The sequence below is a fragment of a genome, unplaced genomic scaffold (assembly GCF_019419815.1).
Source record: "Pyrus x bretschneideri cultivar Hongxiangsu unplaced genomic scaffold, Pyrus_bretschneideri_v1 Contig22, whole genome shotgun sequence".
Lineage (NCBI taxonomy): Eukaryota > Viridiplantae > Streptophyta > Magnoliopsida > Rosales > Rosaceae > Pyrus > Pyrus x bretschneideri.
This window is the reverse complement of record NW_025999524.1, coordinates 813,244-840,459: the sequence shown is the minus strand read 5'-3', so window position 1 is coordinate 840,459 and position 27,216 is coordinate 813,244. Positions and strand designations below refer to the sequence as shown.

At 37.3% G+C, this 27,216-nt stretch overlaps 3 protein-coding genes and 2 pseudogenes across 3 annotated transcripts; 3 read left to right on the top strand and 2 right to left on the bottom strand.

Moving 5' to 3' along the window:
- The first annotated feature begins 2,222 nt into the window (after window positions 1-2,222).
- Window positions 2,223-5,642, top strand: LOC103949798 (lipase). Its single transcript, XM_009360911.3, has 8 exons — window positions 2,223-2,946; window positions 3,073-3,167; window positions 3,326-3,429; window positions 3,550-3,650; window positions 4,007-4,110; window positions 4,398-4,835; window positions 4,928-5,059; window positions 5,155-5,642. The coding sequence occupies exons 1-8, from the start codon at window positions 2,674-2,676 to the stop codon at window positions 5,312-5,314; spliced, it is 1,407 nt and encodes a 468-aa protein (XP_009359186.2). The 5' UTR covers window positions 2,223-2,673; the 3' UTR covers window positions 5,315-5,642.
- A 5,666-nt stretch (window positions 5,643-11,308) lies between these two features.
- Window positions 11,309-14,125, top strand: LOC103949799 (L-tryptophan--pyruvate aminotransferase 1). Its single transcript, XM_009360912.3, is given in 6 exon segments — window positions 11,309-11,529; window positions 11,701-11,735; window positions 11,738-12,006; window positions 12,759-13,051; window positions 13,141-13,445; window positions 13,812-14,125. Coding segments are annotated over 6 exon segments (1,215 nt in total). The 5' UTR covers window positions 11,309-11,416; the 3' UTR covers window positions 14,012-14,125.
- Window positions 14,126-14,386: 261 nt separating this feature from the next.
- LOC103949800 (AP-1 complex subunit mu-2) lies at window positions 14,387-17,832 on the bottom strand. Its single transcript, XM_009360914.3, has 11 exons — window positions 17,453-17,832; window positions 17,038-17,184; window positions 16,877-16,939; window positions 16,612-16,788; window positions 16,424-16,527; window positions 15,905-16,012; window positions 15,691-15,787; window positions 15,469-15,566; window positions 15,238-15,379; window positions 15,010-15,132; window positions 14,387-14,749 (listed from the first exon to the last, which is right to left on the bottom strand). Exons 1-11 carry the CDS (start codon window positions 17,579-17,581, stop codon window positions 14,651-14,653), a joined length of 1,287 nt encoding a protein of 428 aa, XP_009359189.1. The 5' UTR covers window positions 17,582-17,832; the 3' UTR covers window positions 14,387-14,650.
- Window positions 17,833-18,897: 1,065 nt separating this feature from the next.
- LOC103949924 lies at window positions 18,898-22,076 on the bottom strand (annotated as a pseudogene).
- A 2,428-nt stretch (window positions 22,077-24,504) lies between these two features.
- LOC103949925 lies at window positions 24,505-25,819 on the top strand (annotated as a pseudogene).
- The last annotated feature ends 1,397 nt before the right edge of the window (window positions 25,820-27,216 follow it).

The following is a 27,216-nucleotide window of genomic DNA, read 5'->3' as shown; positions in this document are numbered from 1 at the left end:
AACTGCCTAAGTATTCATTAATAGACCTGTAAACAGATCGGGTTTATTGGGTTTGTGTTGAGTTTAACTCGACCCGTTAAGTTAACAGGTCATCCGAACCCGATTCGTTAAGTTAATGGGCCACCCGTTTCATTTGTTAACAATTATTATTATTATTATTATCATTATTTTTTTTTTTTGCATAAAGTTTATTTTTTTGTTGTTAAGGCTTGACTGAAATTACTAAAACATCCTCAACTAAAGGGTGCTAACGGGTCTAACCAGTTGACCCAAAGTGACCCGTTGTTTAATGGGTTGTTAACGGGTTCACTCGTTAGCGATCCAACCCGTTAAGATCCATCCAAATACTAATATTAATGGGTTGAGTCGGGTTAACAAGTCAAGTCCAAAATACCAGTTCTATTCATTATTATGTGAACACTGAGTCAGAATGAAAGTTTTACAAAATATTTGAAAAAAATTAAAACAAAATAACGTACAAAAAACAGCTAAGATAACGTACAAAAAACGCATAATCTTTCCCACAAAGAAAAATATATTGTACCTAACAAACTATTCACAACCCCAATGGGGGCCAATGCATTGATTCCAATATCTTTTGTATTCTTTCGATATTCTTATACAACCTTGATCCCACTTTGAGTTCTTTTGTAAAGAAAGAAACTATGCGTTTGATGAAATATCTCACATTATTCCTTCGTAGGATCATTTTATTATGCCTTATTAAGATAAAATTCCGACCTTGATACTACTCTCATTAAATTGTATGTCATAAAGTGCAGTATCTATTCAACAATGAACACAAACTATAGCATCATCATCATCATCGGTTAATTGTTCTCTGTGAAGACTAGCAAAAGCGAAGTCAAACGTGGTCAGCGTGTAAGAAATTAAGAACAACCGACCGTACCATGAGAGGTTGGGAACTGTTAGTAGCTAGCAGATGTGTGCTTGCATATATGAAAATAACTAACATATATGCAACAAATTTTTCATGATTGATCCAAATAAAAGAACTAGTTTTTCATGTCTCGTATATGAAAATAATTAACATATAACGGATTTTCATCACGTGACATTCTAATTTGACAATATTTGATTTAATAGTACATAACTTGTGTAAGTTTTTCTTTATAATATAATATTGTTAAACTGCAACGTCCAAAATAAAATCAATCCATATATGTTGCTTACCTATTTTTGTTTGGTCAAACTCCACCTTTCGTTGAAAGCGCGTGATTGGAAATATGGGTTTCTTTTCTTTGCTGGATATTGAATTCAAGGACCGTTGTTTTTGGTCGGTTGTGGGTTAGGGCGACCTTTCAAAGTTTTCAAGTTTACGAGCGACACAAATAAAAAGGGAATTCTAAATTTTCAAGAGAAATGATAAGAAAATTATATTAAAAGTAGAATTCTTTATGAACTCTTTACCATTTAATATTTTTAATGTTATATTTTATAACATTAGTACATAAATTGACGTTAAATTATAATTATTTTCTTTCAATATTTCTCTATCTCCTAATCTTTCAAATCCAATCCAGCGGAGCTCCAGCACACACTTGGCACAAATTGTAGAAACGCCTAGAAGTTTGTTGTCCTCATCCACAACACATACAAAATCCTTATCCCAAACCCCAAGGAGGCAGATTTTCTGCCCTCTCATTTTTTGTGTTCTTCTATTTTATTAGGTTACAGTTAAACTTCGTTAATATTTTATATTGTTTTTTTATAGAGATAATAAGATAAAAATAAATAGTAATATAAAATATTGACGTAACTTAACCGTGATCATACAAATAGAATGACACAGAAAGTGAAAGGGCAGAGAATCTGCCTTCAACCCCAAGAATCTAAATTGGATTACTGTTTATTTATCAATTTAACTAGCTAAAACAACGTTTGCTGAGTGCTGATCACTCAACTCAGCGTGACCAACCCCTGCAAGTTATTATAATGAGAACTTTAACGAAAGATTATTAATATTATTCACTTTAATTAAAAATCAAAATTTTATATTAAAAAATCAATCTTAGTACTATTTATTTTATTTTTATCGTTAAGACTTAAAGTTTTCAAATTGTTTTTATTAGTTTTTATTATTATAATTTCTTGAAGCGGTTTTCCAAAGGGGACACGTTGCATCAATTCATACCACCAACCCTCTCTCCCTCTCTTTGTCGACAGCTTTTGCTTTTTTCTGGCCTCTATTTTGCTCTCTCTCTCTCTCTCCTCGCTGCCTTCAACTCAAATGACAAAAGCAGGAACTAACAGTAAGCCCTTTTGATTGGCTGAGAGGATTGTGATTCGCGTGAGACGCAGATAGTTGGGAAACGAGAGAATTGTGGTTGCAGTTCCGACTCCCATTTTTTTCCAATTTCTCAAAAAAGCATACAAAGACTAATCCTTTTTCCATTTCCTCTTATTTTTACTTCCTTTTATTCCTCTCCCTCCTGTTCATACAAAAACAAAGAACCGCGGAGTTTCAGAGACTTTGGATTTTCGGATTTGTCCCCTTCTATTGAAATTGTATAGAAGGGGGACCTTCATGAATCCTTCAAATTTCATGCTTATATAAAAAAGCTCGAACCTTTTCGTTTTCTGCAACAAGGAGCCTTCTGGGTTTTGTGTTTTTTGAGTTTCTTGAGGAAGGAGAAGGCTCTGTAGTAATAAATGTTGAGAAGTTTGGAGAAAATGATAAGACTATGGATTGCGGCCCTGCAATTTTCGGAGCTTTTTGTGAGTAGCCTGGTTCACTTGCTGTACGGGTTTTACATCTTCAGCACCGCCGTGGCCGGCGATCTGTCGCAGGCGCTGAGCAATTTGCAATCGAAGCCGAACATGAGCATTGAGGTGAAGGATGTGGTGGCGCAGAGAGACCCGTCGGCCAATGGCAGCCTGCCACCTATTGTTTTGGTTCATGGGATATTTGGTTTTGGCAAAGGGGTATGTTTGTTTTGATTTTTCAGAAATGGGTTCCGGTTCCTTCCGCAAATGGAGCATTTTGCGGTTTGAAATCGAATTTTGTTCATTTTTTGTAACTGGGTGTTTCGGATTTCGTGTGTTTTGCAGAGATTGGGAGGTTTATCGTATTTCGCCGGGGCGGAGAAGAAGGATGAAAGGGTTCTGGTGCCGGATTTGGGATCTCTAACGAGCATTTATGATAGGTTTGTGCTTTGGAGCTTCAAAGTATATTCCTTTTTTCGATACAAGCGATAATTGGTTAGCGAGAATCAAACTAAGGACCTCGGATATTTCCCCCAATAGCCGTTTTGTTCTGCATCCTATTGCTAACCAGGTTTAATGGAGGTTTTTGGGGTTTCAGGGCTTGTGAATTGTTCTACTATTTGAAGGGCGGGCGAGTCGATTATGGTGAAGAACACAGCAAGGCTTGTGGGCACTCACAATTCGGTCGAGTTTACGAACAAGGTTCGCGCTTTCCTCATGTTCATTTGTCTAGTAATTTGATGAAAGAATTTGTACGAAAATAGTAGGCCTCATAGGCTCATAGCGAGTCTCTGATTGCTAATTTGTGATTGGGATATGCAGGGCACTACCCTGAATGGGATGAGGATCACCCTATTCACTTTGTCGGCCATTCTGCCGGAGCACAGGTTGTCCGTGTGCTGCAGCAAATGCTTGCTGATAAGGTTAGTCCAATTAGCATCCTAAAATCAATGCTAAAGTCAAGAATATGAATTGGTTTTAGTCTAGTTTTTCTTCCGAGTGAGATACTTGGGTAGGGAGGGCAGCTCTCACACACGCTGAGACCAATAGCGGTCCAGCAGGATCAAAGTACAGACGGTCTCATGCTTTTGTGAGATGTACCCTGTGGATGACATGGTCAGGCATCCCTACTCAAGTTTTTCGTCACAGTGCTTTCTTAGTGAACATGCCTTGAACAACACTCCAAATCCTCTTTTACCTTCGCCAAGTGAAGAATCCTCCTTTTATTTTTGACTGAATGTTTCATTTTGTTGACTGAAACGTTTGATTTTGTATTCAGGCGTTCAAGGGATTTGAGAACACTAATGAGAATTGGGTATTGAGCATCACGTCATTGTCAGGAGCATTCAATGGAACAACAAGAACCTACTTGGATGGAATTCAGTGAGTTTCCATTTCATCGTCTTATTCTTTGGTCTATAAACTCGGTGTGACGAATGCAAATACGTATGCACATACTTATGCAATACGATGATTGGCTGCCTAAAAGAGCAAAGTAATAGAAAGAAACGTCTTTTGTGACCTCAGGATTTTTGTCTCCCTTTGTTTTCTATTTATAATAACCCATAAATTTATATGCAAAACAAAAGGTAGAAACAGAACGACCAGAAAATTTGTGAATAATAATCTTTGAATGCTAAAATACTAACTGTGGTTTCTGTATTTCACAGGCCAGAAGATGGAAAAACCTTGAAACCTATATGTCTGTTGCAGTTATGCCGGCTAGGAGTGATAATTTACGATTGGTTGGACATTCCCTGGCTGAAGACTTATTACAACTTTGGGTTTGATCACTATAACATGACATGGAAGAAAGTGGGCGTTAGGGGTCTTGTTGATTGCCTCTTGGGAAACTCAGGCCCATTCGCTTCTACCGATTGGATTCTCCCGGACCTCACACTTCAAGGCTCCGCAAGACTCAACAGCCATCTCGATTCCTTTCCCAACACATACTACTTCAGCTATGCCACTAAGCGTACGAGGAAGGTGTTGGGTGTCACAGTTCCGTCAAGCATATTTGGAATTCATCCATTGCTTTTCATTAGAGTATTGCAAATGAGCCAATGGCGGCACCCTCCTGATGTCCCTCCCCCATACAAAGGCTACAGGTGTGTTCTTAAGCACTTGTCAAAAGTAATTGAAGACTCAAATTCATTTGCATTGTCATGACTCAATCCTTGTGTGAATAATTCGTGTGTAGGGATGAGGATTGGCAGGACAATGATGGAGCTTTGAATACCATCTCCATGACTCGCCCTCTTCTCCCCATTGAACATCCCAGTCGGTTTGTAAAAGATGATTCAGATTGTCATCCATTGCAACCTGGCATCTGGTTAGTACAAACACCTCTCGGTTGACCATCACTACGTATTCTTCATTGTTTGTCATTGAACAAAACAACAAATGTGGAACTTGATTACAATGCAGGTACTACAAGATTGTGGAAGCTGATCACATATTCTTCATTATTAATCGGGAGAGGGCCGGAGTTCAGTTTGATCTGATATACGACAGCATTTTCGAACGCTGCAGAAAGCATGTGTTTAGAAAAACTCCGCAGACTTTACCGAACGAAACACACCATTAGTTCAGCATTCCATTACTCTCACGCAATATACTACAAAATTAGAATCTAAGATCAAAAACAAAGAAAGCTATTGATTAGCACCAGCAGTAGCCTTTGTTCCCCTTCCCTGACCTCATGTATATGTTTATTTCTTCTTCCTTATTCGATTTTTCGAATTTTTCCACTCACCCTCCGACCGCTGGTACAATTTGTGTGGCTTTGTTGTAGTGTAGTGAGAGATATTTATAGGGTTTAGCTTTGTACATCAGACCTCTTTGGTCTTTCCAGAGATGATGTATTTTGGAACAGAGTATACAATTTAAGTTATACACCCAAAATTCCATTTTCATTTCTCAACATGCGCATGAATCCTTTTTAAAGGTACGAGCAATCACATAAATTGTCAATTTTCTTTCAATCGATATTGTGGGATAGATTCGAGCATGAGAGCTCGGATACGAAGTAAATGTTCGTGATCACTTCAACCATAAGCCTCTCTCAAATGTCGTCTTTTTTAGTATAAGATAAAACCTCATCACCCTTCTTTTTTAACCGGGAACAAGACCTCAAAATAAATCTCAAATAAATACACAAAAAGCAAAATGAGTTGTTATTGACACGTCGAAACACAACACTTGCAATAGTACAGTTTTGGTCTCCATCAATGTTGGCCCCTTCCTCTTTCCCTTGCTCCAACAAATCTGGATCATATGTGCCTTGTTTGTTTGGACAAATTAAACTTGGGCTAAACTAGACCCACGACACCTTTTAGGCCCATACATCTATGCTCCGTTTTGTAAAGGCCCAAATCCTTTTTGTTTCTCCAGAACAACCGAAGAAAGAGACGAGGGAAATATAAATAGGATTTAGAGAACTTTAACGAAAAGTTCCTGATATTGTTCGTTTTAACGAAAAATCACATTTTTATACTAAAAAGTTAATCCTGGTACTATTCATTTTACCATTTATTTTGTTCTTATCATTAAAACTCAAAATTTTCAAACCTTTTTCATTAGTTTTCTTATATTTTATGATTAATTACACACTGCATTTTGTGGTTTACGACATGTAACAGTGCAGTCCACATCTTTTATAAATAGGCAAAAATCATCTTTAAAATTACAAATCCTTACACCATTGTTACTTTTTACCATGCATTTGATCGTCCACCTCTTACTGAGAATTAGGCTACAATACTTTTACAATACAGTAATGTGATACCCAAGATAATTGGATTTATTAAAAAGTGTTCTACCACAACAACAATAATTAATCGTTTGGAAGTGCTTTCAAAATGACTGGTGTTTTTTCTAGGAAATACTAGTTCAAATGTTGTTTTAGGATTCACTTGCATTTTTACTAAGAATTGATTCTAAAAACATTTTCATCAAAAGTTTTTTTTCTATCATTTTGAAAGCAATCCCAAACGAGCCCTAAGATGATGGAAAGCCTCGAAATCCTTAGGGCCTGTTTGGTACCCTACTCAAAAACTTGAATTGTTCTTAAAACTAACTTTTAAGAACATTTCTTAGAAACAGTTTTTTTTAGGTTTCAAAAATGTGTTTGGCATTGAGCTTAAAAACTATTTTTGAATCTAAAAATTTGAAAACTTGTCTGGTTTAACTCTTGAAAACAATTTTTTTTTTTTTTCAATTATGTATTTGTTTTAAGATATACAAAACATATGAAATTAAACCTTGAACATACTATTTTCATATCCATGTGCTAATACAACACATATATGCTTGATAATCAAATTAAACTTCAAGTCTTAGATAATAAATATTACATTAAAACATTCTAGAAAACCAATAAACTTTGAGACTAATTGTTATTGACGTAATCAAGCCACATTGATCTGGCTATGTGGTCTCTAACATCATTCATAACATTGTCGTCATTCAAATGCATGTTTTCCCCTTCTTGATTCGCCCCCGAGCTTCCTTCATCTACCACATCAACATCATTGTCTTCAAATTGTTGAAACAAAGTATCATTCCTTGATTGCATTCTAATGAAATTGTGCATGGCACAACATGCAACGGGAATGCGTCTTTGCTTCCTAATCGGATAATTTGGCATCAACTTTAGAATAGGAAAACGATTCTTAAGCACTCCAATGCATCGTTCAACAATATTACGTAGTGATGAGTGCCTAAAGTTGAACAATTCCATTGCTCCTCTTGGACGTTTACCTCTTCCTCTAAAATCACGCAAGTGATAATGCACTTTGCTATATGGTGCAAGAAACCCACTCATGTTGGCATAGCCGGAATCAACAACATAATATTTTCCTATTCCAAGAACAATGCATACAAGTATTTCATATTTCACTTGAGCCAAATACAATAAGAAAAAAATTATAAGTAATTTGATATGTTTCAATGACTTCGTACCTTCTTTAGGCATTGGAAACCCATTCTCTTCTCTTGTTATTGCATCCATCAACACTCTCGAGTCATTAGCCGTTCCTTCCCATCCGGTGTAGACATATGTGAACATCATATTAAATGAATATGTTAACATAATATTTTTGTCACACTAACTTTTCTACCTCGGTATGAAATTTGTTTTGATGAAGGAGCCCATGCATTGATATGTGTTCCATCAATAGCGCCAATGCAATTCTACCATTTTATAGTTCAAATTATAGAAACAGAAACCCAATTTTACAGAAATCAATCAGTAAAGCCTTCAATAACAATATATGATAATAATTCCCAATTTTTACAAATTTTGAAACATTTTCCCCCAATTTTCCCAATAGTTGCCTAATTCTAAAGAAACCCAATAAACCCAGCTGCAACAGGTCTTCGAAACCACCAATAAAAACACAGAATTGACCAATTATACAAACAATCAAACATTCATGCAATTCAACACAAACAGATAATACACAAAACAAGAGAGAGAAAGTAGAGAGAGAGAGTTACAGAAAATTAAATCCGAAATTGGAGTCACAAATACGCATGGTGAAAAGGGTCTCTTCGAATTGGATTGAGGAATTGCAGTCTCAAAGACCCGGAAACTCAAAAAAAGGGATTACCTGTTCGTCTTTATCCTTGGTCGTTCGTCGTCGGTAAGGCGCAAGGCTCGCTTGTGGTATGCGCGGCACATCTTAGACCTCCATCGCGGCACAGGAAATGAATTCGTGAAAAAAAAAAAAAAAAACCCCAAAAACCTGACTTTTGTTGTTTTCAATATTTAATGGGTTGTTTTTAAAATTTCCAGTTTTGCAAAATGGGCCTACCAGACAGGTTTTTTTTACTTTAAAACTTAAAAATTGTTTTTGAGTTAAAAATTTTAGACTCAAATCCAATACCAAACAAGCTCTTATATATTTGTCAATTATGTATTAATACTGCATTAACGAAATAATGCAGTTAATTAGTAAGGATTAAACGTAGGCTCGCTCTTAGTAAGTAAAATCAGCACATGCATGAGCATCATCATCATCAATGGTGGCACATGGGAATATGCATGTTTTTGTTGATGCAACGCAATGCATGTGTCGGGACCAAAACTCATTTCTTAAATCTCCACTCCACAATTGTAAAGCATAAAATCAAAGTTAACTAATTAATTAACAGTTATAGAGGTTTGGATATGCTTTTAAAATGGTTGAAAACGTTTTTAGTGAAAATATTTTTGGAACCAATCTTTAGTAAAAATGCAAGTAAATTATGAAAAAAGCACTTAAAGTGTATCCAAAAAATATTTTCTTTAAAAGCGCTTTCAATCATTTTAAAAGTGTATTCAAACGAGCCCATAGTGTTCAGACCAAAAGAACAACACAATTCAGAATTAAACTAGTATTTGGTCGACCTAAACTACACATCTTGAACAATGCTTGACCCCAATGAAAGATAGGAATCTAAAAATACTAATAATTTATGTAGCTTCAGTTGTGATCCTTTTAAGTCTAAATCTGACTAGAAAGCATTAATTTGAAGTCAAGAATCGAATCGATCGGCCGACCGAATAAACAACTGATGCATTAATTTGTTTTGTGTTATTGTGTAAACTAAACGTGTTAGAGCATTTTAATGCGGATATGTAAATATGAGATGTAAAAATCACATTTACATCTCATTTTGTATTTTCGATAGATGTAAATGAGAGTTCTATTTTATTAAAGGAAAGCAAATTTGAGATTACATTTATATTTCTCTCTTTGATTTGCGAGACCCGCTATCATAAGATGTAAAAAAATGTGTAAACTTAAGTTTGTATTTACAATATTTGTCAGCTAAATTACATCTCTCTAATTAGAGTTTTTCGACTACCAAAAATTGTAAAATACACATTTTAAAGCATTTTGCATCTCTCAAAGAAAATGCGCAAAGATTCTTTTTTTTTTCACTTTCTAAATAGACCAAATGATTGATTGTGTGAACTTGCCACTACTAGATACTTCTAGTAAACATGTTTGACTTCTAATCGAGCGACTGTATCAAGTGGGAAACTGGCTCGATTTAAGCCTTTTCTATGCCTTTAGTTTTAAAAGGACTTCAACAATTTTCCTATTCAAAGGAATTAATTCACGATAAACAAAAACACTAGAATTGCGTTGTCATTTAAAACAATCGAAATAGCTAAGGACTACTTCAATGAATATCCCTTTTATTTAAAAAAAAAAAAAAACCTAGCTGCGAAACGTTGTCACTGTACATAGTTGTTGTCTTTTGGCCCACACACACAGTAAGTGCAAGATTTTCATTTAATTTTCACCTTCAATATAGGGTTGAAGCTGAAAGTCATGAAAGATGTCGGATTGTGTTGCGATCAGATTGAGTCAGTTCAACACTATGCGTACATCTGGTATCCTTTTTATTTTGTTTATGTTTAATCATTTCCAAAGAATTGTCTTAGAGTTTGGTTTTGATTTTCCTCTTTACAAGAGTTTGCTAATTTGATTGCCCTCTATAGGAGAGTTACTTCATTTCAATTTCCATTTGGATGTACTACGTCTCTTTTGGATCTATGTATGAAGGTGAAGCTATTTAATTTGTTGGATCTACTTCACTTTAGTTCTAGGATCGTGGAGGTGATTAGGTATCGTACTTCCTGCCAATATATAATTTGAGATTTTTTGTTTTCACATGATTTTTGTCTTAGCATGATATATAATAAGTTTAGTGTTCAAGTGCCATGACCTCTATACATGTTACAAGGTTTTAATTTTGAAATTTATACACCAGCCTTGTTAATATCTGGATCATCTACTATAATTTACCAATTTTTCTGGAAACGATCTGTAAAAATTAGACTTGTTTAAAATTTAAATACATATGTTTATACTGGCATCTATCTGCACATGTACATATATTTAGTGAATAATCGTGATCATCAACGTCAATTTCACAAAATAGAAAATTTATATTTAAATATTACCGTGAGTTAAAAAAAATCAAGTTAATAAGTTTTCCCCGTTTGGTGTGGTTGGTACCTGAGCGTTATAACGGGAAACTTAAAATATAAGATGGACGCATAAAATAATTCCTCCAAAATTGGAAAGTAATTGATACTTAGTAATACGGTCTAGTGATATTCATCTTCATTTGTAAGTGAGAGGTCTTAGGTTCGATTTTCGCTAAAAGTGAATTTAAACGACATTATACTAGCCCATTGTGATGCTAAATCCATCACCTCTCCTAGTGTATATAATATCGTTTGTTATCGCTAAAAAAAATCGTTTGTTCAAAAAAAAAAGAAAAAAAGGTAATTAGCTCAGAAAATCTTACCCTCTAACAGAACAGTTTAATTACGGTCATTGCTGTTGAGATTTCTTTCCTATTTATTGGGAGGTTCTTAGATTTTCCAAGTTAAAAGGGGACGGAGCATGCTTGGTATGGTCAGTTTTTTATTTATTTATTATTTATTTTTATTTAACGAAATAGGAATTAGGGTTCATGCACCTCGGTGTCCCTGAAGGTAGACATCCTCTCCATATTTTGTTCTATAAATAGGGACATAAACACAGACGAGGAGACCCAACTTTGGGACTTGAGAGAGAGAGAGAGAGAGAGAGAGAGAGAGAGAGAGAGAGAGAGAGAGAGAATACAGCCACATAAAAAACTCAAGACAAATAAATAGCTGTGTTTTGTTAGAGCAACAGAGACAATGTGCGGCACCACGGAGAACCCTACTTCCAATAGCAAAAACTCCTCTGTGTCCCCGGCCAATGGTAACGGCAGCACGATACCGCCATCCGACCGTGTCCTCAATCTCGAACAGTAAGTGCTTTCTTTAGCTTCTTTATTTGGAGTAGAGAGGATGTAACATTTTGTTATTTAGTGTCGTTTAATGGCCACGAATCTTTCCAACAACTGATCGTTTTGGTTAGTTTACTAATTAGGTTAACATGCAATCGACATTTATGGTGTTTCCGGTTTTAATGATGACAGGGGCGACCCGGCAGTGTACGAATCCTATTGGAGCAAGATGGGGACAAGTGCACGATGGTGATCTCCGGAAGCGAGTTGATGAGCTATATCAGCGATTTCACCAGCGTGTGCTGGTTTTTGGAGCCAGCATTGGAGGCGGCGGTCAGAAGACTTCATCGTACGGTTGGAAACGCCGTCGTGGACGGTGATCGGCATATCGTGGTGGGGACAGGCTCGACTCAGCTGTATCAGGCTGCCCTGTATGCTCTCACTTCTCCTGGCGGGCCCGAGCCGGTCAGCGTTGTGTCTGCCGCCCCTTACTACTCGGTGAGGTTCTCTACTCGTTGACATTTGGCAAAGTTTCCCTGATGCAATTACGGCCATTGATTTTCTGTATTTTGTTGATCATATGTGGATCTTGATTTTGGCTTTGTTAATTAGTGAAGTCAACTCCAAAGGATCAACAGATTGCTGCTTCAGCGGTTGACAATCAATCTGGATTACTCAGTTTATATTAATTGTTTTACTTTATAATATATATATATATATATATAACTTCAAACAGTTTTATATTAGATAATTTAGACTCGATAATTTAAGCATAACATATCAAATTGTTTAACGGATCAATAAAACTTAAGTACACATATTTATGTCATAGTTTTCCTTTTGCATGCTGCGAATGTAGTAGTATTCGATCTGCACTCTGCAGAAGGTGTTTTGAGTTGTGAGGATTGAAATTACGAGAAGACTGTCGCGGAACATGCTGATGTTTTTGCATGGGAAATGCGACAAAGAGGCAAATATGTCTTTTTGAAAACATAATCATGTTTGGGAACATGCAACAAACATATGCACGTAGTCCTGTGTTTTGAAACCCTTGGAAAATTAAACATTGTAACATGGCCATGTCGTGTTTGTTACTAACCAGATTACTTCCAGCCAACCTTACTTAGATTCTCTACGCTCTAATTAATTACTTGTTTTCCTTCTATTAAACTCAATATAACTTCGATTTTTACTTAATTTCCAGGTCGTTATTAACTAAGTTGAGTCAAATATTTGCTTATTGGTTGCAGTCATATCCGGATGAAACAGACTATATTCGTTCTGCACTGTACAAATGGACAGGCGATGCATATACCTTTAACAAAACTGGACATGGACCTTACATTGAAGTGGTCAACACCCCAAACAACCCCGACGGCACTCTCCGAGAGGCCGTCGTGAAGAACAGGGGTGATCAAGGGAAGCTCATTCATGACCTGGCCTACTATTGGCCACAGTACACTCCAATTACTCGTCCGGCCGATCATGACATCATGTACTTCACATTCTCCAAAAGCACCGGGCATGCCGGTTCTCGCATTGGGTGAGTCCAAGTAAAATAAATCATAACGAGAATTGTTATTGATACTTGAAAAAAGTTACTTTATTCATTTCGGTCTTGTATTTTATCAGATGGGCCGTTGTGAAGGACAAAGAGGTTGCCAGAAAGATGTCAAAGTTTGTAGAGCTGAGCTCACTTGGTGTGTCCAAGGATTCCCAGCAACGAGCTGCAAAGATAATGGGAGTGATCTGCGACGACTATGAAAACTGCAAGTCCACTGACAACTCTGAGCTCTTCTTCGACCATTGCCGTCAAATCATGAAGGACAGATGGGAGAGGTTAAGAAAAGTGGTCGAGCAAAGTGTAGTTTTCAGCCTACCCAACTACCCCCAAAAGTACTGCATCTTCTCTGGAGAGTCCGCTGAACCATATCCAGGTATAATCATAATTTTTACCCTCTTTTTTCATCTAAGTAACTAATTAAACACATAAAATGGGTATTGAAATCATTCTGATTCTTAATTTCGTGTGTTTAATGAAATTTGGATAGTGGCATTATTCCAATTCCTGACGTCCCATGTGTTTATCATCACACAATAAAACAAAGCGTGAGTTAGGTTCCACGTTAAAGTTCATGATCCAACACTTGAAAAACAGAAATCACATCAACTAAGGAGGCTAGTTAATCTCGTACCTATTCATTCTTTCTTTTTCTCCGATTCACGACTTCCCCATCGATGAAATTATGATATTTATTAAATTGGCTCCTCTAATATTGGGAATGCTTTTGTACAATGCGCAGCATTTGCATGGATGGAGGCCAAGGAGGATGTAGACGCAGAGAAGGTTCTGAGAGGACAGATTAAGGTGCAAGGAAGAACAGGGAGGCGCTTTGGGGTTGATCAGAGGTACGTCAGGATTAGCATGCTGAGCAGGGAAGACGTGTTTAACAAGTTCTTGGAGAGATTATCAACTATCAAATCCGTTACTAATGGTCATTAATTAGTTTAATCTAGTACTCAACCACAGACGATCGCAAAGTTATTATTTTTTATTTGTAATTCGTTTTCTTTGGTATAATTTGAAGTGCGGCGAAAACAAGCCTTGTTTGTATAAGAGCAACGTACCAGAGTCTTGTTTGTATTAGAGCAACGTACCACGGCAAACAAATGAAACCGAGCAACGTACCACAGCAAACAGAAGTGAGGGTTTTCCAAGACCGATCCAAGTACACGGCAACGCGTAGGAAACGAGCCTCTGTTTCAATACGAATCTCAATCGAGGAAAGAAAAGATAAGAAAAAAACATGTACTAATTCGGACAGGTCCCCAGACAAACAAAAACTGAATAGGAAAAATGACAGCCAGACAAAATCCAAAACCAAAATAACAAAATCTTATTTCAACGTACTGAATAAATCTACCTTCCGGTAACGATAATCATACAACATTGTTGGATAAACCTTCATTATACATGCACAAAAGCAAAGGCCAGATAATTCATTCTCAACAAACTGCGATCACTACTGATCGCAGGCAACGGGCAATCAAAGCCGGTTAATCTATCCACCAGTTTTGGGTTTGAACCATTCAGGATCGTACGTCAATGCTGCACCCCAGAAAACACCATGCAGGGGCAACTTTATACTAGTCTTAATTCATACTCGCCGGCCATGGTTATGTATCTCACCCATGGAAGAGCTTGGTATCCGCTTTTTTCAATAATCTTGAGGTAACGAACCTACAAAACCCCAATTTGCTTATAAGAAAACCGCACAAAACAAATTCCTAGCTCTATGATGGCTGATTATTTAACATGTTGACATCTGGAATACAAATTCTATAGTTGCTCTGGGATATCATCATATCAGGCCCTAAAACCATTTCACCATTATTTGAATATTAGACGAGCCATTCAAATAACCGTTAACTAAGTTTACAGTAGAAAGAGATCAAAATGTCACTGAAATAGAGCAAAGCAATCAATCCATAAAGGAATACCTGTATTCCAGAAACAGTAAAATATGGTATCTCGAACTTCACACGTATAGGAGCTTTTCTCTCAGGAGTTGATTCTTCAGCCGTTACACTTGGAAGGTGAAACTCCGCTCTCAACATGTATTCCTAGGCAATTTGGATTAGAAACAAGATCAATAAAAGGGGCTAAAGTGCACGGCACAAGATACAACAAGATAATCTTCTTAGACTAGCAATAAGACAAGTCCACACCTTGCCTCCAGGAAAAGATCTTATTTTCCAGATAAGTGCATCACTTTCAGGTGCATATGCTGCAGATCCTAATGATGTCCGAACATCTGGATTAGTTGCATCAGATACCACAGGCACCTCAATCTCAACATTTGTTGCAGTGCTGTGCGGTTAAATTTTCATGAGTACTAAGGGAATAAACATTTGGGTGCCCAAAGCACAAAGCAATTGACCAAATAACTTTTTCAATACCTACGCTCCTTGAACTGACTTCTAGCTTTTACCAGAATCTCAATGCGACTTTTTGAATGCCTTTCAATTTGACATTCAACCCAAATTAAAGGCTTAACCTGAAAGGGAAAATGACAACAATTCATTGGAATGACATAAGCAGTAAATAAACCTCCCCTCACCACTCAATGCGTCCGCAGACACAAAGAAAATGAAACAGCATCAGCAGAGCATGAGGGATACCTGTGTACTCAGCCTATATGTCATGAGATCAAAAGCTCCATCAGGTGGTACAAAGGATATTGTCCGGTCATTTTCAAACCGAGCCAAACGGACACACCTAAAACAAATTTTATGATTTAATGTAAGGACTTGCAGGAAGATTAGTTTATGTAAAATCTCAAACACTTGTAAGACACAAAAGCAGCACTCAGATAAATCAAAGAAAGCTACATACTGATGAAATTTAATGTCTTCCAAATCAATGGCTTTTCCCTTTGTTGCTCGGCCTTGTGCCTCCAATAACACTCTATCATTTAAGCCCAGCTTACACTCAGGCATACCACTGCAAGCAAAATGAGTAAGTACTAGTTGCCAGATGATATCAGCATATAAAAGAGATCACTCTAGATCACTCTTAAGATGTAAATAGAAATTCAGTCCCTCTTGTGTTCATCAGAGATTTTCCCCAAACCCTAGTTTTATCTTTCTGTGCACTGGTTTATGACATCAATCAAGTTAGTGTCTTCCCCGAAACAGAGTACTCAAAAGCAGAAATTGAAACTAGGATTTATACCATTGTCCTCATAAACATAGTTTCTTCTTACGGATGAATTATAACTCTATCATAAACCAAACAAGCTAGCAAATCTTAGACGAACTTCACTTTGCATTTAGAAAGCATATCCAGTGAAAGAAGCACAAGTTAGAATGCTAAAGCAAAATGAAAATTCACTGGGTTAGGACAGAAACACACCTCAAATAAGTTCTCATCTTCAATGCACCAACAACATCAGACCTAATGATTTGTCCGTTGCTGTTAACAAGTATATTAACACTCTCCACCACATCCAGGAAAACCTTGAAAAAAAGGAAAAGGAAAGTCAACCACTGGTTGTGGCTTCAAAGAAGAATAAAAAGTCTTCATTCTCCTAATGCACATACCTCATTCTTCTTGTAACGTATTCCTTCACTTCGCCAAGACACCGCATTTGTTACGGCCATGGGAGGCCTCTGTGTAACTTCCATCCTGTAAGCATCAGTCTTGATAAATTCACTGAGAATCTTCGCTTCAGTATACTGAGGGTAACCAAAGTCCATCATTTCATCCAGCAACTCATACTACAAACAAAGGACACAAATATCACATTAAATCGCAATGTTTCACAATCAAAATTAAGTAAAATGAATGGCGCAAACATCTCCTTACCACAACCACAAAGTTATCCCTAAGCGATTCTTCTTCTAACTCTTCAAAGTAATGCTTGAACACCTGCCGTCCAATAATCAATTTACTAATTACGCATTCACAGGTGCATACAGAACGACGAATGAGGAATGAAACTTAGCATAATTACCAATAGAGCTTACATCGACTATGCGGTGTAGAAAGAAAAGAAGACTAGCGGCATTACAGTTCTGCCTGGACGCAGTCATCAAGTAAACATTGTTATGCTGTATAAACAAGTAGCTCACGCCATTGTCATGGACAACTGGATCATGAGACTCCGGATCAACCTGAACCGCATCGCAACAAGCACGAAAAGAAAAAAAAAATGCCAGTATCAATTTCTACTCTAACATAACAGATGAAATCCAAATTAGCCTCACTAATTTCGGAATCAACTGATAAAAAAAGGGGAATAATTCATCAATAAACGACAATTTGGTTTCGTTTTCCTTCGTTTTCTCGGCAACCTTTCAGTTCCTCAAACAAATAAGAAACATAAAGTGCATAATCCGGGGAAAATTGAGTAAATTCGGGTAAGAAGAAGCTTTATTGGACCTCTTTCTCGATGAGCTTAGTGAAGAAGCGCTCGGCTTGAGCGGCGGAGACGTCGCCGCGGTAGTCACGCCAGATGAGAACGCGGCCTTTGATGTCTAGGAGGAACAGCGCCGAGACTGCCCCTGCCATGAGATCTGATCGGCGGTTGCAGCAACTGGATGCGATCTGATTCGGATATAGCAGCGGAGTCGATTGGCGTAGTAATAGATCTGAATCTGAATCTTGAGGCTTTAGGATTTAGGCGTTAGGGTTCCGTTCGCCGTCTGCTATTACTGTTGGAACATCAACCGCCATCTTCAATCTCTCTCAGAGTCAGAAGAAGAAGAAGGAGTCTTGAGTTTTGGAAATGGAGGTGTTCGCGGTGAATATTTTGTTTTTTCCGGACGTTAGAGACCCGCGTCTCTCTCTTCTCTACGACGCCGTTTCATGTTAAACTCCAAGGTAATATACAATTACCCTTCAGGATTTCCCTTTCTAATATTAATTTGGAAATTGATAGAAATATTGACTCTTATGTTTTTTACATACAAACAACCATCCTTTTTCATATGTTTATAATGACTCATTGTATTTTAGAATATAGACTCGTTTAGAAGTGTTTTTAAAATGACTGAAAACGTTTTTGGTGAAAACATTTTTGAGATCAATGCTTTGTAAAAATGAAATCTAAAAAAGTACTTAAAGTGATTCCTATAAGAAGCAGCACTTCAAGTGCTTTTAAAATCCAAAAATATTTTCTTCAAAAACGTTTTCACTCATTTTTAAACTAACTTTATATCTTACATGTGGTATCAGAGTATAATATATTGATATTTTTTGTAATTAAATTTTAGTTAGTAAATCTTTAACCAAAGATTTAACCACCAAAAGAAATCTTGTGTGACGGAAAACCTAATATTAGAATCAAGATTCAAAGAGTTGTGAGTGACTTCAAGGATACATAAAAGGGTTTACTACATTTGGTTCGAATCAAAATATACACTTGTTCCAATCTTTGGTTTTCTTCTTGAAGAGTTTGAGATGCCATCTTTGTTAAATTACCAATTTGAGGTTCACATATAAATATGATTATGTCTCACGTGTGATGTCGCATAAGGCATAAGGCATAACATGCACTCGACATCACACGTAGATAGTCGAGATATAAGCGTTTGATTCAAAACCAATTGAAAATAAACGAAGATTCTTAAAATCTTTTAAATTACTAGTGTCCATTTCCGACATGGAATAATGCTCTCGACAAATACACGTTTTTTTCACTTTTTAACTTTATATGCCAAATATCGATTTAAGTACAAATTGTTACGAGCTAGAATATAACATAACATGGTTACATAGATCTCCCATCTGTTAATCTTAAAAAGGGGGAAGAAATACAACAAACCATCTGGAAATTCACTTGATAAATCATAAACTTTAATCCAATGCGGCTTACAGGGTTTGGATCATCTTCCACTGAATTCAAATACACCACTGAAAACCTGGCTGTTGCCACCCAGTGTTGCTTCCCACTCGATCGAAGATGTCGCAATCTGCGAGAGTATCACAACAATCTCCCTCATCTCTGGCCTCTCCACTGCTTCTTCACTCATACACCACTCTGCAATTTCTGCCATCTGCAACCAAAGTAATGTTTTTACTCACTTTTCATCGAAAAATTTCGGAAGAAGTGTTTCCTCCTTACACACAAATTACAATTTGACACGTGTGCAGAAACTTTATGTTTTGTTGTGTCAATCTGTGATTTGCAGTTAAGGTGGAGTGGCTCCTTAACTGTAACGAGCCAAGCAGTATACATTAGATCACCTTGAACATGTCCTCCATAGGATAGTTGCTTCTGAGGTTTCCATCTGTGGCTGCCTCTAAAGCTGCTTCTGGATGATCATCTTGGAACACCTTTTTTATCTGACAAAATGAGTAGCAAATCAATCAAATTTGTATTGTACTACTAGTGATCAGTGACATGCATAGTCTTTGTTCAAGTCGGGTTGAAACTTACGACTGTAATCAAGGATTTCATCTTCCCAGGCTCTCGATTGTCACGGAAAAGCGCACGTTGCCCTGTGATCAGCTCTGCTAGTACCACTCCGAATGCAAACACATCGGTTTTGTGAGTCACCTGGAGCTCCTTCACGGATCTTTCAGAAACACATACACAGTCAGATACATGAAAAACTAGGGCAAACTTGCTTCCATGTGCAGGTAAACTTGAATGAAGCTTACTCTGGGGGAAGATAGCCCGGTGTTCCAACCAGGCGTGTTGCAATAACATCTTCTTCATTGGTTCTTCCAACAAGCTTTGCCAAGCCAAAATCTGCTACCTACAGAAAATGGATTTTAAGCTACTAATTAGAAGAAAGAATTTATTCTATCTTTTAACAGAAATGATATAACGATTCGTGTTTCAGGTATACCTTTGCTCTGAACCCCTCGTCAAGTAGAATGTTACTAGTCTTTATATCACGGTGCACATATCGCGCTTTTGTGTGGTCATGAATGTACTCAATACCTTTTGCAGCATCCAGTGCAATTTGTGTTCTTGCAGTCCAAGAAAGCGGCTGATGACCTGATTTAATTCGTTTGGTTAGCTTGGCACATAAACACTAGAGAGGCGTTTGTGTGCAATGATTTGAGTACCTTTAAGTAACGGATCATGAAGATGTTCGCTCAGTGATCCATTCTGGACATACTCATAGACCAGGTAGAGGTGGTCATCTCCACTGGCATACCCCAAAAGCTCCACCTAACACAGATTTTTAAACAAGGGATTAGACTAAAAGCACTTCCTTTCGCACCGTGTTAGAGGTCAATTTATTCCGAAATGATTGCTCACCACGTTAATGTGATGGATCTTGCACAAGACCCTTAGCTCTGCACAAAATTCTTTGGTACTATTAGACTTCATCTTCTTTATGGCAACCTCCTGAAAGTTGAACATTTATAGCTTAGTTTCATGGCTTTTTTCGAGTAGAATTGGAGAAAACTTGTGGGGTTCTTGCCGTACCTTCCCCCTTATTACTCCGAGGAACACGCTACCATATCCACCCTCTCCGATTTTCTTAGTTTCATCGAAGTAACCGGTTGCCTCCTCAATCTCCTCAAGGCTGAATATGACCGGTCCGTCTGATTCAAAAATTGCCCCATCTATGAAATAAACAACGTAGATTTACTGTCATGAGCAGAAATTTCTCTCTTTCAGGCATAATAACATGCACAAATTATTACATTACAGAGATGCTGCTGGTTTTATCTGACCTTCCATGTTTTCTTTATGAAGCAACTGATTATGCAACGACAAGGATCGGTGAGGAGCCGAGCTTTTTGAGCTTTTCAAGCTTGTCGATACAGGTTTATCTGGAACTTCCATATTTTGTTCTGGTTTTCTTCTCCGATAAAGGATAAACATCAATGTGCTGATAGAAAGCAATGTCACAGCTAATAAAATTGCAACCAATATTGACCACTTGTGTCTGAATCCTGATGATCAAAACAAAGGGAACATGGATCAACTCGGACAGAAAATAATCTATGAATTTTCTGAAATTCTTGTATAAACTTATGCAAGATAAGATTACATCAAATCTGTAGTGGAAGACTGAAAGAAGATAAAACGATTATATCAAACCCTTTTACATACGTAATCTGATTTCTACTAAATTTCGATTTGATTCAAAACTTACTTTTTATTGAAAAATGTAAAATCCGACATCAAAAACCCAAGAAACTAAAGTATAATATATGATGAGTGATTCCACCATTGCTAATTGCATCAAAGCCTTTTTGTATGAAACTCTGCATGTGCTCGTATGTGCAGGTGGCTAAGTTAGGGTTAGGGGCAGTCCGTCTATCCGACATCTTAACACACAGAAATATTGAATCTTTATTTGTTGTTTCAACCTGTGGATACAGATATCTAGATATTTCAGACAAATGAATTCAACTCAAGTTCTCAAAGAGAGCTCTCACCTGGCTTTGATGTTATAAGTCCATTCTTTTCCATGGGGACAAACAACACCCAGCCCACACCTATGTATGAAGGATTCTCAGTCAAGTTTTTGTTCATATTTTCGATGTTTTCAATCTTTGCAGACAGTAGCATGCCAATATCCGACAGTGTATCATGCTCCTGAACTGTATATGTCACCACAATCTGAGACTGGCTTTGTAGGCAACCGCATGGGAGATGGATGGGAAAATCAAAGCCTGTTTTAAACTGCGGTATCTCTTCTTTGATATACAAAGGCTGCCCACTGTAAATCTTCGTCGACACATTATAAAACGTGTCATGTTGTTTCACCTTGTAGGTCGTGTCATAGAAGTATCCAACAGTGCCGGATATGTTTTTGCAAGAACAAGGCACACTTATCAGGTAATCTTGCTTCTTGTTGTGCATTATAGGTCTGATTTCGGATGGATTCACGGTGTACAAAGTGGCAATTTCTTCTACCTTCAGATCAATGTTGATGTGGTAGAGCAAGGCATTACATGTCATGATTTTCGCAGAGCAACTCAAAGGGTTTACGAGAGCAGACCTGATGGATGCATTGGCAGTGAAAACTGCAGAAAATAGACTAAGAAATAGGGAGAGAAGCATGCATGGAAGGAGGAGATGGGGGGATGCCATGGCTGTGGGATGGTGGACTGTCAAGATTTCAGAGAGACGGGCGAAAACATAGTTTCAAAGAATCAAAACAACTGAATCAAATCATAGTTTATTTTTGTTTGTTTCTCAAGTAACACAAAGAGATGTAATTGCAAAGAGAGCTGAGTTCATATTTTTGTAAGCATCGACGAAAATTATGACTTTCATCAGATTTTTGTCTGGTTTTGGAGGGAGTTTGGTTATATTAGTTATTTCATGTTCAACTGCAACATATACCAACTATTTGGACTGTCATGCTGAGATAAACGCGGAACCTTTTTGGATTTTGGGTGCTGCGCCTGCTAGACCGAATGAATATGTGCACCGTTCCAACCGAGGCTTATCAATTGATTTTGCTCTTGAAATTGTCATTTGGTCTCATTTTAAACTTATTTTGTCTCTCGACACTGCTATTTTCATCACATTTAGTCTTATTTTACCCGATTTCGTCAATTTTGTCAAATAGGTCTTAACTTAAAAAGTAATATAGACATTGACTATCGACTGAACTTAAGGACTGAATTTACAAGCCTAAATTTCTTCCTTCCCTTTCACTTAATTTGTTTTTCCACTTTTTCTCGCCAATAAATTAAAGTTTGTTTTTATATCACCACGTATTTACTAAGCGGCTTATTAAATACATGGTGATCAACCAAAATTCCCATGTAAGTGCCACGTCGTCAAGCATGAGGCTTATCTTTACTTGAGTAACAATAAAATGTCCATACTACTCTCTAATTTAACTTATGTTTGATGGAATGGAAGAAAATCATAGTTTCAAAGAACAAAGTGACAAAATAAGTCTCAAAGTGACGAAAATCACCGTTTCAATTAATAAGCATTCCATAACTAGTGTGATTTTTTGTTACAAGACTATTTTAATCTTAAATACAAACGAGCAAACATACTCTCTGATTAACTTACCTAATTCACGTCGAATAATGTCACTCTTTATAAATCTAATAACAGATGTGATCTGACGGTTCAAGATTAACCACCGATCGATATAGACAGCTAGAACTAGCTTGTTGCTTCAGTGTAACTTATGACATTATTATGCAGTATATTATTAATAAAAGTTGTGAGTCAGTAGCTCATGCAGAGTCATGAAATAGTAGACAGCTTTGTTCTTGCCGTTTGTAAAGCATGCTTGGCCGTTTAGATTTTGGATTTTCTTTCTTTGTTTTTAATTAACGGGGCACGCGGCCGTCCATGTGTTCCGGATTTCTGAAACAGAATATTGTTCTTGAGCAATTAAATATATGCTTATGCTTTAATTTAATCACTAATCAGAATTATATACCTTGAGAACTCTGCTTAGAGCTAGCTAAGCACTGGTGTGTCCTTTTCGTATCTACTTCTACCTTTATCTGGTGTCGTTCGACTGGAAATTAGCTAGCGATACGAAGAGCTAATTAACGTTTAATTGTGGATGGTTAGGGTAGGTAATCATGGAGTTAGGGATTAGTTCTTCGGAGTTATGTGCCGGCTAAGAAAAAACATATTTAGAGACTTTGACGAAAGAAGTCGATGCGTCTTTGGGAGGGAGGAAGCAGGTTGGCAATTTTAATTAGCCAAGTTACTGTCAAGTTTGTCAATTATAATTTGTTTAAAAATCTATAATCCATTTCATTGGGGCATGCGTTTACCTCAGTCACAGTCATGGTACAATAATAAAAGGACGAATTGTAGGCGATGTAGGTAAGTTGGTTAGAACAATGTACTTATGTTCAAATCTTCATTCTCATAGTTTAGATATTAGAATATGGCATAACTTCTCATTTTGGTTCCTGAAATTTAAAATGGATAGAAGTGATCTTTGAGATTGTCAACCGTCAATCATTTGGGTTAATTTGAGAGTATTTTTGTCAAATTAACCCCTCTCCTTGAGCTAGTGGTTTTTTCAATTTAACAGAGATTTTTCACATAAAGACCAAAATGATTGACGGTGGGCAATCTCAAAGATCATATATTGATTTTAAATATTAGAGACCAAAGTGAGGAGTTAGTGACTATTTCAGATACCATTTTAACTAAAAAGCCTTAAATAAGGAAACTTGTGAAACAAGTATACAACAAGAAAATAGAAAGAAAATCAACTTGTGAACGTTTGTTAACTAATTACAGGAAAATATTTGAGCCCTAAACATTTGCTATTTTCCCGCCTAGGTAAGAAAACGTCTGCTACTTTTGGACTTTGCTCTCATCTTGTGACCGGCGAGGGGGCAACAGAAGAAGCAGCGGTGGACAAAATTCCTACTTGTCACTCTACCACCCTCTCGCCAAGGACGGCAGGCAACCATCCATGATTCACCGGTACGTAGTTTGGTTGTGACATTTGCAATTAAGAAAAGCATTAGTCACTAATCGCCATCAATCGCATTAATTAATTAACACACACATAGACATTATGCGTCGTCTAATGATCAACGAGACAATCATCTTCATCTTATGCATCGTCATCGTCGTCGTCATCGCTCCTTGTACAGAGGCAGCTGGAAAAGGCCTTGGGAACGGCTTAAATGTAGGTTTCTACAGTCGCAGTTGCCCGAATGTGGAGAAAATTGTGGCTGACATCGTGTCCGAGGCTAACCGGCAAGATCCAAAGCTACCCGGTGCCCTCATTCGCCTCTTTTCCCATGATTGCTTTGTCAAGGTACGCACAGCATTGTACTATTTATATCATCTCAACTGACATGCCAGACATCTCGCTAATAAGGGCGAGATCCACCTACATCGAGACCTACATGTTCGATTCTCGTACAAAACGTAGTCAGTCAGTTAAGATGGTACAAATATCGCGTAGTATTTATTGTCTAGATTAGTTGAGTCCACCCCCTTAAGGCTTTTAACAACTTACAATTTACAGGGCTGCGATGCCTCAATTCTGTTGGAGGCCACTCGCTCAAAGGAGCCTGTAGAGAAAAAAGCACAAGGAAATGACTTCATTAGAGGTTTTGAACTCATTGATGAGATCAAGGCCAGGCTAGAACAAGAGTGCCCGCAAACCGTCTCTTGCGCCGACATACTAGCCTTTGCTGCTCGGGAAGCTGTTTTTCTGGCCGGTCTACCCCGCCACAAAGTCCCTGCTGGACGCCGTGACAGTCGTACTTCCCGTGCTTCCGATGTTGGCCTCCCTGCTCCTACAACACCTTTCAACGATATCATAGATTTCTTCACCAGAAAAGGCATCACCCTCGACGAACTGGTTGTGTTGAGCGGTGCACACTCCATTGGGGTGGCCCATTGTAGCTTCTTTGATTACAGACTCTACAATTTCAACACATCTCAGCCCCAAGACCCTGCCCTCAACTCAACCTACGCTTCTGATCTCTCCACAAAGTGCCCGAAACAAAATACATTGCCTGCAGACGAAGCGAAAAAGACGGGCCGTGGACTTCGATCCAATAACTCCACTTGTTCTGGACAACAACTTCTACGTGAACCTGTTGCAAGGGAAAACCTTGCTCCAGTCGGATCAGATAATGGTTTCCGATCCTCGCACCAGCGCGTTGGTAAAGACATTGGCCTCGGATTCTGATGCTTGGAGTCGAAGGTTTGCCAAGGCCATGATCAAGATGGGGCGAACAAACGTTCTCACTCGAGATGAGGGAGAGATCAGGAAAAATTGTAGAACCTTTAACTAACATTATGACCAATTGTGTATATCCATATAGTGTAAAAAGTAATTATGTATATATTATCCATGGAGTGCATCGAATCCACTCGAGCACTTTCCCTGCAAGTTTAATCATGCACTACGACGTCCTACATGTCACGACCAAAGATTTTATTTTTAATACATGAAACAGGAATTGATCAAGAATGTAATTTAGAAGGACTCAATTGACCAGAAAAAGAAACTTTGAAGTTATTCTTAATAAAGACGTTATTCTTATCATCTAGTTTTACTATCATTTTTATCATTTCTTTAATAGAGATGTGACCCATATGTAGTGATGGGCTCCCATCTTCATTAGAGAGATGGTACAACTAAATGATAAGTGAAACATTACGCATTATTGTAGGCATGCAAAAACACTAACTGACTAGAGTTTCATCCCTGTTGTATGGAAACCTTCTATGGTAGGGTGGATCAAGATAAATACTGATGGGTCATTCAAGTCTATAGTTTGTGCAGGCTATATGCGTGTTGATTGGAGCAATTGCCTATGGTGTGTTAGGCATATGCGTGTTTTTGTTTCACATATGTTTCACAATGACAATTGTGTGGCTTACGCCTTAGCTAACTTTGGTGCAAATCATGCTGCATATTGCCCGTGGTCAAATGTTCCTTCATGTGTAGCTTCTGCTTTCATAATCTTTCTGCTTTTACCAAATATCATTTCAGATAATTTTTATTATATGTTTTATTTGTACGTGGGGTTGATTTTTGATTTCCCGGCCGTATTAATTACTTGCTATATTTTTTCCTTAATAAGGTTTGGCTTTATGTTCTCCTTGTTTGTATTTCTCTTTTTATTTTAATAAGATTATGGGAATGATCGGTGAACCACTATAATCCCATCCTTTAAAGGTAATTAAAAAAAAAGCACACAAATTTATAAAGGGGCAAAAAACATATATGGTCCTCTTCCAACGCCCTTTTTCTGGGGAGAATGCCGATTTGCCGCAAAGAACTTCCTCTGTCTCCTTTGTTTTTCATTTTTCTTTTCTTCCTTTTCAGATCCATGGTGTTAAAATTGCTTCAGCTAGTTATAAATATTATGCTCAAATTCTACCACGTAATTAAATAACTAATTAGGGTAACCCTTAAGTTTAAGGACTCATATGCGGAAGAATGCATGAGAACACGTAATGTCAGTTTCCATCAAAATAAAAACTTGCAAAATATTATAATATCATTTTCTAAATAAAAAATGCATCAGTTATAGTTCTATGAAATTTTCTGAAAGCATACCAATTAACTATTATAGAAAACTATTCAGAAGGTGTAGTTATGTGATATTTTCATCATGGTCTTCTTGATTGTAGCCTTGTAGGTTTCTCAATTAAGAAATTAATTTGACAATTTGATCGACTTAATTTCTATCAGAATGAATACCTCTTAATATTTTCTTATGCTATTGGATTGGGATATGAAAATAATCAAACCGCAAAA

Bases quoted from the DNA above. Each gene is read 5' to 3' on its own strand.
- LOC103949798 (XM_009360911.3), top strand. From the start codon at position 2,674: ATGTTGAGAAGTTTGGAGAAAATGATAAGACTATGGATTGCGGCCCTG. The intron at 2,947-3,072 runs GTATGTTTGTTT...TGTGTTTTGCAG, and splicing joins TATTTGGTTTTGGCAAAGGG to AGATTGGGAGGTTTATCGTA. The intron at 3,168-3,325 runs GTTTGTGCTTTG...TTGGGGTTTCAG, and splicing joins CTAACGAGCATTTATGATAG to GGCTTGTGAATTGTTCTACT.
- LOC103949800 (XM_009360914.3), bottom strand. From the start codon at position 17,581: ATGGCAGGGGCAGTCTCGGCGCTGTTCCTCCTAGACATCAAAGGCCGC. The intron at 16,940-17,037 runs GTAAGCTCTATT...ATTGGACGGCAG, and splicing joins TTCTACACCGCATAGTCGAT to GTGTTCAAGCATTACTTTGA. The intron at 15,788-15,904 runs GTATGTAGCTTT...AATTTGTTTTAG, and splicing joins GAAGACATTAAATTTCATCA to GTGTGTCCGTTTGGCTCGGT.